The 11,476-nt window shown below is 42.3% G+C and overlaps 1 protein-coding gene across 6 annotated transcripts in view; it reads left to right on the forward strand.

Moving 5' to 3' along the window:
- The first annotated feature begins 4,851 nt into the window (after positions 1 to 4,851).
- PARD3B (par-3 family cell polarity regulator beta) overlaps positions 4,852 to 11,476 on the forward strand; it is a 761,176-nt gene continuing 754,551 nt past the window's right edge. For 2 of the 6 annotated variants that reach the window (XM_019553770.1, XM_019553769.1), the window contains exons 1-2: positions 4,852 to 5,050; positions 5,602 to 5,757. In XM_019553770.1, the coding sequence (XP_019409315.1) occupies positions 4,904 to 5,050; positions 5,602 to 5,757 (303 nt within the window). In that variant the 5' untranslated portion in view covers positions 4,852 to 4,903. Of the gene's footprint in view, positions 5,051 to 5,361; positions 5,409 to 5,601; positions 5,758 to 11,476 lie in introns of those variants that run through there. The other 4 variants (XM_019553768.1, XM_019553771.1, XM_019553773.1 and 1 more) reach the window with 3 other exon arrangements.

Genomic DNA, 11,476 nt, shown 5'->3' on the forward strand with positions numbered 1-11,476 from the left:
CCTATAAAGAAAGAAAGAGGAAGTCTGGCAAACCTTACTCAGTTGCAAGATCTTTTATACTGGGTTGAGAACAAGATACCATGAACAGAACCTGCTGAAATTTTTTTCTAAACTTCCCATCTGAGCAAAACATTTAAAAAAAAAATCAAATTTGCCCAGTTTTCCTGGCTTATTATAACCTTGTTTGGAAATAATCTTCCAGACAGGGCTCTGTATACAGTGAATTATACAGTGAATGGAGAAGAGAGAAAGAGGCCTGTGGGATGGTCCATATGAAATCCTGAGATGACATTCAATTGCCAATACAAATTGCTGGTAATTTCTCTCATTTCTTATTTAAACTTTATGTCAAATGTTAGAAAAAGATTAAAACACTGACAAAGAGTGCACATGCTAAACTTTATAAATATTATTTTAATAAAATTTCTTGTAACCAATAACCAGGTACAGGTGGTAGGGGCCTGTGTCCAAGAATCCAGTTTCCAGAGTAATTTATTCTTTCCTTTTCTTTTTCTTTCACCAGCATACACACTACTACCATCCTAACTGGAGAGGCATCGCCATTGTGAGGTTTTGTGTTATATTCAGAAAAGACCCCTAGGTTACCTTAATTTGGTTTCCAATCTTTTACCTTGGCATTGCAGTGAGTACAGTATACAGTAATATATTCAATCACACCCTTTATAGTCCTCTAATGCAAAGATATAATTCCAGTGACATTAGTAGAGTTAGATCAGCAGAAAATCTGGTCCCAAGTGAATTAAGAATCACATCACAAATATTCACCAAGTATCATCTTTCTTTTCCCAGGCCATATCACTATTCTGTTATCTCATGCTATCATAATTTTGGTCCAAATTTACAGCTTGGAAACATAAGGTTTTATATAGCTTTTACATAGAATATTTTCCTAATTTTTTAAAAGTTACTTGGTACAATGAATAAAAAAGTGTACTTCTGAATTGTTTAAAATCCAAATCTTGCATTCCTGAATCTTGAAAGTGAAACTTGGAACAAAGTGAAACAGACATTGATTTTCATTGTCAAAGGTAGGAGAAATGAAAAGTAATGTTCAAAGAGCATGACTCTTGCCAGTTTTAACATTTTTTTGTTCCTAGTGATTGAAGGTGGTATTGACAACATGGATTGAAAAAAAATCTCTTTGCTACATACTGAATATTGACAATTTATAATGTTAAAAAAATCCTGTGTTAGATTGATTTAAATTGTGGGATTTTTTAAACCCACCCCAAAATGGCATCTGCCTTAAAGCCCAGACAAAAATATGAAAATGTAATTAAAAATGAATTATTATGAATATGAACAAGACAGTTGAATTAAGGTTGTATAAGGAATCTTAATTCAGCCAGTTCCTATCTTTGGAGGGCTTGATTTTGCAACCTTAATGTTTTTTAACAGATTTTTTTTTGGAATGTTTTGCATCTTTAGAATGAACTATATTTAAGTTGACTATATCTTTAAAGGAGTTTGATCATTTTGGATGATGAACTGATAGTGCTTTTGATAGCATCTGCCTTCTGCGCCATGGTTACTGCTGTCAAATTAAAAGCCTCAAGAGGAAAGTATAGATTGTTGCATTGCTTACCACGAAAAACTGTGTCAAAACTTGTGTTTTCTTGTTAGCAGCAGAACTTGGAATATGCTTCTAAGTGTATTTTAAGTAAGTGGTTTTACCACTCCTGCATGCATATTTTTCTATCACAAAGTATATTGTGAGGCTTAATTAATCATTTATGAATAATCTCAGATCTTTGAACGAAGTGCAGGTAAAAGCAAAAGATTGATTATTGTTATTATATTTTCTCATGCATAATATGCCCGCCAAATATAGCATATACCCTGTTTTTGACAGACAGCGTGCAGGAAAAAATATGTTTACCTTGCAATCTGGGTAAATAATTGATCCACTATGCTGAGCCTGGGGCCGCACATTGGATCTGGGACGTACACTAGATCCAGCTACGGACTGACCCTGTGTCTTGGCCTGATCAGGTGCATCAGGTCTGGCGTCATATGCTGGGTCCAGCCACAACCTGACTCCATATATTGACCCGGTCTGGCATGCCAGGTTTGGGGCCACATGCTGGGTCTGGGCTGTGTACCAGGTCCAATCGCAGACTGACCCTACACGTTGGCCTGATTTGGTGTCCTGGGCTTGGGACCACATGCTGGATCTGGCTATAGACTGACTGTGGGTGCCAGCCCGATATGATGCACCAGGTCTGACCCAAGCAGTGGCATAATACAATTCACAGGGTTATGTCACCCAGCCTGGGGGTTCCCCAGGGATCTGGAGATTTGGCAGTGGGGCAGTGGTGGCAGCATTAATTGCCATGGTTCACAAAGCCACTCTGGGAGCCATGGCAATTAACATTGCCCCCACTTCCCTGTTGACAAATCTCCAGATCCCTGGGGATCTGTATTTCTTGCATATAACGTGTACCCCAATTTCTCTTGGCTGGTTTGGGGGGGCAAAGCTATGTGTTTTATGGGAGAAAGTATGGTAGCTATAGAAATGATACTGTAAATTACTATTTTTTGAACACTGTCTTACCAGTATTTCCTAACCTTAACTTGGAGGTGATTCCTATGCAAGGCTTACATTTTAGCGTTCACATTCATTCAGTCCTAGACTTCCGAGACTTCAACATGGATGTCAGTCAGTTGTGATAGAATGCCACGTGAATTACAAGGCATTCCGATGTCATTACTTCATTAATATCGAATCTAATTCTGTTTTTCTCTGAAAAGGAAAACAGAACCCCCAGTTCAATAAAAATAAAAAGGGTTAAATGGACTCCTCTGTTCCAGAATTACTACCCAAGGTTCTCTTCTGGTTTTTATTATAGCTGTGGGTGTCAAACATAAGGGGTATCTGATCCTATAGCCTCTTGATGGTTTGGAAACTTCTAGCTCTCAAGTACATCTTGGAGTAATATTGTTTTCCAGGTATTCAGTTTCTCTGGTTACAAAAGACTGATTTTCAGTAATAATTCCTGATGATCCCATACCTGTCTAATAGGACAGACAACTGTTGAGAATAGACAAGTATTATGTACACCTCTATTACACTTCCCTTCTTCCTGCACCTAAGCTTAACTCTGCTGTAGAACAGGCCACAGTTCTGAGAGGCAGTGGTTTCAGGAATTAAACCCTAGGACTACTGTGTATACAATGTTGATAAATAAGTGTTAATAGTTCCCAGTCAGCTTCAAAAGACAGAGTGCCAAACAGTTTCATAGGAAACAAATATTTAAGGCATGTATTGCAAATAGTATAAAATGTAGTAAATATTACTTGGAATACTATGCATAACCTATAAGCCAGGGATGGGCAATTATTTTGGGTGGAGGGCCACTTACTGAGTTTTGGTAAGCCATTGAAGGCTGCATGACAGGCAGCCAGGGGCAGACAAATATTAATTTTCTTAATCTTTAAGGGGCCCCGCGGGCCGGATAGAATGGCCCCCAGGCCACGTTTTGCCAACCCCTGCTATAAGCAAAAGCTATTGGACAGTATATATATCGATGTTCCTAATACAACGTTTTCACCTCTGGTTGATATTTCCTATTTAAATATAAATGCAAGGTTTCAACAGGACATTTATACTATTATTTGGTGCACACATTTAACATGTTGTCTTTGAATCTTCTTTCTGAGAAGATTTTCAGTAGTTATGCTGTGACCATTTTACACACACACACTTAAATTTATATTTATTTGATGCCTCCCTTGAACTTTTTAGAGTTTTGGAGTTATTTTTCTAACATGACAGAAATCTGTCAGCAAAACACACTTTGGGTTCCCCACAGCTAGAAAATTTCAAGTCCCTTGTGTTATTAGATGACTGGCAAAATAGAAAACCTTGAGTCAGTATGCAAAATGGTACAATATTGGGACCTACTTTTCCCAGGAGACAGCCCTTCATGGAACCTCCATGTCACAGCTGGCTTGGCTGCTGGGGGTTGCCTGCATGACACATCATGCAGATTCCCCACGATTAGCTATGCTACATGTTGAAATGAAAGCGGGAGAGAAACTAGCTATAAAGTTGTTAACACTTTTCAGCTGTAACATTTTCCAGCTCTAACTTCATAGCTGGAGGCACTGTTTTATGGTGTGATAGTTACATTGCATGTGTAGCCTGTTTAAATTATATGGCATGAATAACCTGTTAATTGCGCAATACATGTAAGGCAGAGATGGGATCCATGAAACCTTCCCAAACCACTGAACATGTGCAGTAACTGCTACAGGCCAACACCGTAAGTCTAGGGCCTAGCACATACGCAGACTATGCCATTAAAAACCCGTGCCTCCATCGCACTCCTTCCATTTTTGTTTTGTTTAGTTTTTGGCCAAACAGTAATTGGTTGCTGTGGCATAGTGTACAGGCGGTGGTGTGCACGTGTTCATGATGCTTGCAAGATCAGGCCTATTATTTCCTCTGGTGGAGGTTTGTTTTCAGGGGATTTGTTTTTGGCTCCTGGCTCCCAACCGGCGGCGGTCTTGTATAGGGTCCCCAGCTCTGTTTGAATCTATTCCGGGAGGTCTCCGGAGTGCCAGCGTGGCCATGACTCACAATGCGAACATGGCCATATGCTTGTGTACATCGGTTACGGATTATGGTGCGCAGACTTTACATCAGGAAGGCAAATGCACCGTTACTTTTTAAAAACCCACCGGGTTTTGTATATATTGAATTCAGCGTTTCATATTCATTTTAATGAATGTCCTGCTATTGGTCTCCCGGGGGCTCTCAGCAGTCTCCTGGAGATGCACTGGCGATGCGTAGGGGTGCACGCGGGTGAAGCGGGGGTCTCTGCCTGGCACCAGAGCAGAGCCGGTGGCAGAGCAGGGCCGCACCCGGCCGCCCGAGTTCATGCGGTTCCCGGCTCCTCCCCCGCGCTTTCGCTTTCCCTTGCTGAACCACAGAAACCCCAAGCCGCAGCGGCGCCCGCTGCCACCCCGGCTGGGCCCCAGGCCTGCTGCAGGCTGCGGGCTTGGCCCACCAAGAGCGGGGCCTGCGGTGCGTGGGTCCGGGGGCGGGCCGCGCGCGCGTGTATGTGTGTGTGTGTGCGTGTGCTCGGGGCGGCGGCGAGTCAGGTGCTGCGCAGGCGACTGCGGCCCCTTTAAGAGCCGGGCAGGCCGGGCCCTGGCGGCGGAGCTCGTTTCGGGGTACTAAGTTTTTGCCTCCCGCCCTCGCGGCTCGGCCTGAGGGGAGGCGGACGCACGCCCCCGCCCCCCCCCCCGAGGAGGGGCTGAGGGGCCGCCCCGAGCCTGGCCTGCGTTCGTCCCGCTCCCTCCCGCCGCCTTCTCGCCTCGCAGCCGGGGGAGGGCCCCGGGCCGGGCCGGGGGCGCTCCCGGGTCCGCCGCCACTAGCCGGGGTGAGGCACCGCGGGGAACTGGGGGTGGGGTGCGGGAGCTCCCTGCCTTGTTCTGCCCTGCGGGACGCAGGCACCTGCTCCTGGGCCTGCTGCGCTGCCCCCCCCCCGCCTAGCGCTGGGCAGCAGGGGCACCTCTCTCTTGCTTCCTCTCTCTGTATTTCTAAACCTCCCTCCGGCTCTCTTTTTGTCCTAGCTGTGCTCTTGGCCCTGCCTGGCGCCACTTGTTGAGATGAAAGTGACCGTCTGCTTTGGCAAGACAGGGATCGTGGTTCCCTGCAAGGATGGGCAGCTCCGTGTCTGCGACTTGACCCAGCAGGCGCTCCAGCGGTACCTCAAAACCAAAGAGAAGGTAAGGGATGTGGCCCACCCTGCCATCTGGCCTGCCCCTCACCCCCCAGCCCACTGCCTGCTATGGGCCACTTGGCCCCAGGGCCGGCCTTGCGGCCCGGATGTGCCTGGGCTGGGCCGGCCCGTTCTGTTCAGTCTCTGCCTGACTTTGCATGTGGAGCCTGTGCAGTTGGCAGCAGATGATGCAACCCCTCCCCTAGCAGGAGGTGGATGTGGCTGGGGTGCTAAATCCTAGCACTTGGAGCCTTTTTCCCAAAGGGCTACACATAACCTTCAACTCCTTCCTTCAGCAGCTTGGTTTCCTGCAGTAATGAAGGGCTGGGAGTCGGCAGCCCCAACAGAGATCTGCAGGCTAATGTTTTCAACGGCGCTGCCAAATGTTTGCAGGAACAGTTGATTGTGACAAGCTGGAAATGTGTCCGTTGAGCTAACAAGCTCGAGTGGTTTATTCTCAATGGTTAACGGCTCCTGTGTTTAAGATGCCACCTGTTTTGGTTGTGACGGCGCAGAGCTTGTCATACATGGTTTGTCTCTCTCTAGCAAAATCTGTGTGATTTTAGTGCTGTTCCTATACTTATCAGAGTCCTACATGGGTAGAGAGAGTTCTGCAGATAAAAATGTATCTAGGTTTTCTTCTGCTGGTGTTCGGTTGATGATAAAATAGACTCACAAGGCCAGTGAATAATTCCTTTGTGACACTGACCCTTATTTTCAGTTTAAAGGCCCGAATCTGCAAATCCTTCATCATGTGAGAACTTCAGTAACTGCTCACATGAGCAAAGGCTTGCAGGACTGACCCTTGTGATTTAGCTGCTACTTAGGTGCTCAGGAGCTTGAGCTCTGACTTCAGATCTGTCACTTGTCTGCTTTTTGGGTTATGGACACAAGTACCTTTCTTGGAGCTGTTTCAAAAAGGGGCAGAAGTTATAATCTTCTAACTGTTAAGTGTGGGCAAGCTGGAAAGGATACAAATGTAGCTAAATTGCTCCAATTTTAACACTAGATGAACCAAGAGTTAAAGCCAGAGTGGATTTGCTACACTTTATATTCCTGCTGCTGCCACCCTTCTGAAATGTCTCCAGATGTACTTGCGTCCATATACTTTGTGATAGTGACCAAAGCATTTAACCCCTTCGTCTTGAGGCTTTCTTGTGTAAATTGATGCTGAAGTGCTAACCCTTCCATGCAAGGGTATTTTGGGACTGGTATATGGAAGTTTTGACCAAAATGAGAAGTTTATTGATGTCTAAGATTGTGATAGCTTATGGTAGAGGTCAGTGTGGCTTCCATGTTTGACTGCACAGGCATCTGTAGTACTTTTACTTACATTTTATTAAATGGTGCTTCAGGAGTCCCGGAGTGTACAAAGTATGGTGTACAGTGAACATTACTATACGTGTTTTGTTACTATGTAGACATTTGTATTTTATGCTATGTTTTGTATTGTATGCATTTAATATGTATTTAAATGTATACCTTACCTGTTCACCATTATCTGAGGATTAAAAGTTAAGTGGTACTGTGGAAATTAGGAAATACTGTAGTTGGGTTTTGGATTGTTAGAATGTCATAAACTGTTCAGATAAGTACAAGGTCTGTATGAATAACCGATTATATTGGAAGCAGAGTTTTCATTGATCTAGATCAAGGGTGTTGAACATACCCAGGTAGCAGTGGGCTATGGAAACTGGAAGGGTGGCTAGGATGGCTTGCTGTAGAATTCAGATCTCTTGGGTCCCAGTGGCTGTAGCTTTTAGCCTGTGGCTGCTTACCCTTCTGACTCCACTGCCTCTGCCCTGAGCTGAGGAATGTGTTCTTTTAACTTTAAAAAAAAAAAAAAAAAAAAAAATTATTTATTTTTGCCACCCTTAATTTAGATCAACTTTGGGGATTTACTTTTTAGTTTTTGCTTTCTTCTTGTGAAGACAAAGTTTAGCCTAAATGAGGTTGTAGTTTTATGAGGACAGCTTGAAGGTGACTGCTAAACTTGTCCTCTTCTTGCTTTATGGCTTATAAAGAGTCCCAAAACTTCTGTTATGTTTCCTGTTTGGCTCTCTTTGTAAAGTAATGTCTCTTGTAGTTTAGAGAAGTCTATGGAAGGCTAATTAAATTACTTAAGTGTTGTGAGTAAAGGCTGAACAGTTGAAAAGGTGAGCAAAGTTTTAGTCAGACTGTCAACTCTTTTAATTTTTTCCTGGCACCTAACTAATTCAACTTGGGTAACAATTTTAAGAAAAATACCATGTCTTTCATTGAGGTGTTTTTTTTCCTCCATCAGTTGAGGTGTGAAAGCGAAATATCCAATAAGCTCTTCAAAAGAAATTGAAGACTGCAGTTAATAATATTTAAACCCAACCCAAAAATGGTCTTTAGGCTCTCTTATGTCATAAAGGGACAAAAAAGACACAAGTCCATTTCAATTAAAAAAACAAACAAACAAACCCTGCCACTATTTAATGATGGGGAGAGGAGGGATATGAAATTACTTTAAATGAATCTAAGATGTTTTCAAATAAATCTGGTTGGCTTTTTGGCAAGTTTTTTGTTGGCCATCTTAGAACTTAATTCAAAATATATAGAAACTTATCTAGATTAAATGATTTGAAGGTTGTGCTGTCATAGGAGGGGAATACTGGAAGACTATCACAATTTTGGGTTGCTTAATTGCTTTATATCAAACTTGAGAATTCACAGTAATTCTTGGTGTCTATAGGTTGGTATTGTTCTCTAGTTCTAACTTGGATGGACTGGTCTTGTTATCCCTTCCTCCACTCTTTCTCAAATAATTAACTTTTTTTTTTTCTATAAATAAATAAAAAGCATAACAAATGGGACAGTGTAGAGATAGTCAGTTGACATCTACTTGTACAGTGTGAGTACCCAATATGTGGCAGCTTCTAATTTTTAATATAATGAATCCCTTCTCCTTGGAGGCAGCATGGGGTGCTGGTGGAAGGGGATGGAGGAGACAGTAAGGCAAGCTTCCCCCCACCTCGCTCCTGGGAGTGGTGGTGCAGGGTGGGGTTAGGATTAGCAAGCGGGGGGGTGGGGGGGAGGGTGATTCTTGATGTCCAATTTGCTAGCAGACTTATAAAAAATTAGCATCTACACATGATTATAATGTGTAGATACTCTGTCTATGCTGCAGAATAGTGATCTTGACACTAAATGCTTGTTATTATGCTGTTAGAGTGTAAATAGTTTAATTCCGTCAAATTGGGAAAATTTAGGATGAGTAAAAGGCTAGAAGTAAGTAGAGTAAGGAAGATGGAAGTAGATATAGAAGAAATATGCTATAGCAATGCAGTGAAACAATAAAGGAAAGTGGTTGATAAAATACAGACTCGGAGAATATCTCACCCCATCTTGTTGTTGTTCATTTGCTAGTTTTCAATATGACTACTTGTAAATAAATGGCTGAAACTTTTGTGGGTACTTTACTTACTGGAGCTGCTGCAGTTTGTGAAGAAACTTGGTTTGGTCACCTGATGCACTCCCACTAGCAAGACTTGCCCATAAAGGCTCAGTTACAATTAAAGTTGGTAAAAGAAACTTTTTGGATCATTGTCTGGGAAGGTGTACAGTAAGAACTGCACTCTTTAAAATACTGTTAAGCCTAAACTCTGATTTCTAGTGCAACTTCTTTTAAAAGTTTAAATCTGTTGTTCAGTCTCTGCTTGCTTACTAGTCTGTTGTGGGGGGGGAATCTCACTATTACAATATTACTTTTAAAAAGCTATTAATGAAAAGACTGATGTTTTAAAAAAAATTTAGTTTGATTTATATCTCCAGCATAAAACCAACTGCTTGCCTTTTGGGAATCGACATTTATTGGTTTGATAAGTTGCTGTCTATCTCCATTTCATTTTGGTAAATACTTACCTCTTATTAAACAAATCTTAATAGAACTTCATCACAAATCTAACAAACTCTCTCTTTTTTTTCCCCTATTGTGATTGGAGCATGTGTATGATTCCCTATGAATAGATCAATATGATAAGGCTTATGTTTCATAAAACTTCTCTGGTTCTAAATCCATCATCTTTTTTACTCTGACACTTTTTTGTGTTTTAGGTATTTCTGGTGTCTTAAGGAACGCATTCTCCAGACGGTTACCTTGAATTATCTGTGTTTAATTACTTTTAGTGAGAGCTGGACATATTGTAGAATAACACTTGTTGCGTCTGTGTTAGCATAGTGTTTGCTTGTTTGTGGTGATAAGGCTTGTAAAAAGAGTAGGTTGTGGGTCTTAGTCCTGTAGTAAGCTTCCTTAATTCTTTCCCAGTGAACTCTGTTTCTTGTACACACCAGGAGGGATTCTGGGAAGGCATTGAAGGCATAATGGCTCTTGAATATTGTTAGCTTGTGTTTTCACTTCAGTGTGGTTAGCTGGTTGGCAGTTGGTGAGTGTTGCTTGCTCAGGTTTTAGCCCCTCGTAGATGAGACAAATTTGAGTTAAAAGCCCCATTTAGCTAGAAAAAATTGCATGTGGAAGGGACACAAATTAGGCACAATACTTGGGTTGCAATGAAGGCAAGCCCTTATACAGGGCTTGGGATTGAAGTTCAGTGATATATTTTTTTTTTTTTTCCAGTCTTGTTAACTTTAGGTTAGACTTCTTAAGGCTATTAATGTAGACAAGGATGTACATCTATTATGTATGTGGGTTTTTAAAAAAAAAAAAAAAAGGTACTGAATTCTAAGAATGAAATGCAGTATAAACCTCCTTTCAGATGTAGTGAAACTTTAGTTTAGTTTAGTATCCCTTTGGAAGGGAAGTGTTCAAGAATCCTGTCTTGAAGTGATGCATACATGGTCTTGCATACTGGCATACTTTGTTTTTTGTTAATTTGCATGCTTGGTAGTCTCACAGAACAGAAACTCTGGGTTTTTTTGGTTTTCTAGTCAGAACACACGCTGGGTATTTCCATAACCAGTTTTCAAATATGGTTTAATGTTTTAATTCATTATTACTTGGAGTGGTAATACAGAGATGATCAAGGGATAACTAAATTTTCATGTAAAGTCAGTACTTGGCCTTCTTTCTTGAACTACTGGCATAACATCTGCAGATGCTTCTTCAGCCGGACAGAGGGTATTTATCCCCAAAAGTTTTGCAAAGAAGAGTTTTTCCAACTATTTTGAGTTCGTTCAATTAGAAGATATCAGATTTACTCAAACAATCTTGTCTGCCTGTGTCCTTAGATCGACACAGCTACAACCTATACCTCTCTAGCATAACATCTGGCCCTTTTGGATTTGCAGTATTGTTTTTCACTGGCAAAAATTGTACTGAAACCACCAATCTATTCCTCAGGGTAGGTGAACTTCATTGACTACTAACCTGGATTAGTACTGGTAACAGGGTGCATCCAGATGAGTGCACATGTGCCTTTTTGCCCCATCTCAAACCCCTTTTGAGATAGGGCAAGGGGCATGTGTGGGAACGAAAAAATGTTTGCAGCTTGGGAAGAAAAATTAGACCCCTGGATATCTAGGGGTTTAAAAAACCAAAGCTAAAACGGGGCAGGGCACAGTCCCAGACCATGCCCTGAGGCAACCGGAGGCTGGGTCCTCCAGGGAGATGCTCTGGCTGCCATAGCGTCTCTGTGGTTGGCCCCTCACTTTGGTGCTGAAACACGTGGCCGGCCAGGCTGTGTGTTCAGCACCAGGGCTCCAGTGCTGGTGAGTAAGGGGTTGGGGGGGGCGGAGATCTGGAG

The sequence above is a fragment of the Crocodylus porosus genome, unplaced genomic scaffold, assembly GCF_001723895.1.
Source record: "Crocodylus porosus isolate Cpor-Errol unplaced genomic scaffold, CroPor_comp1, whole genome shotgun sequence".
NCBI classification, from domain to species: Eukaryota; Metazoa; Chordata; order Crocodylia; family Crocodylidae; genus Crocodylus; species Crocodylus porosus.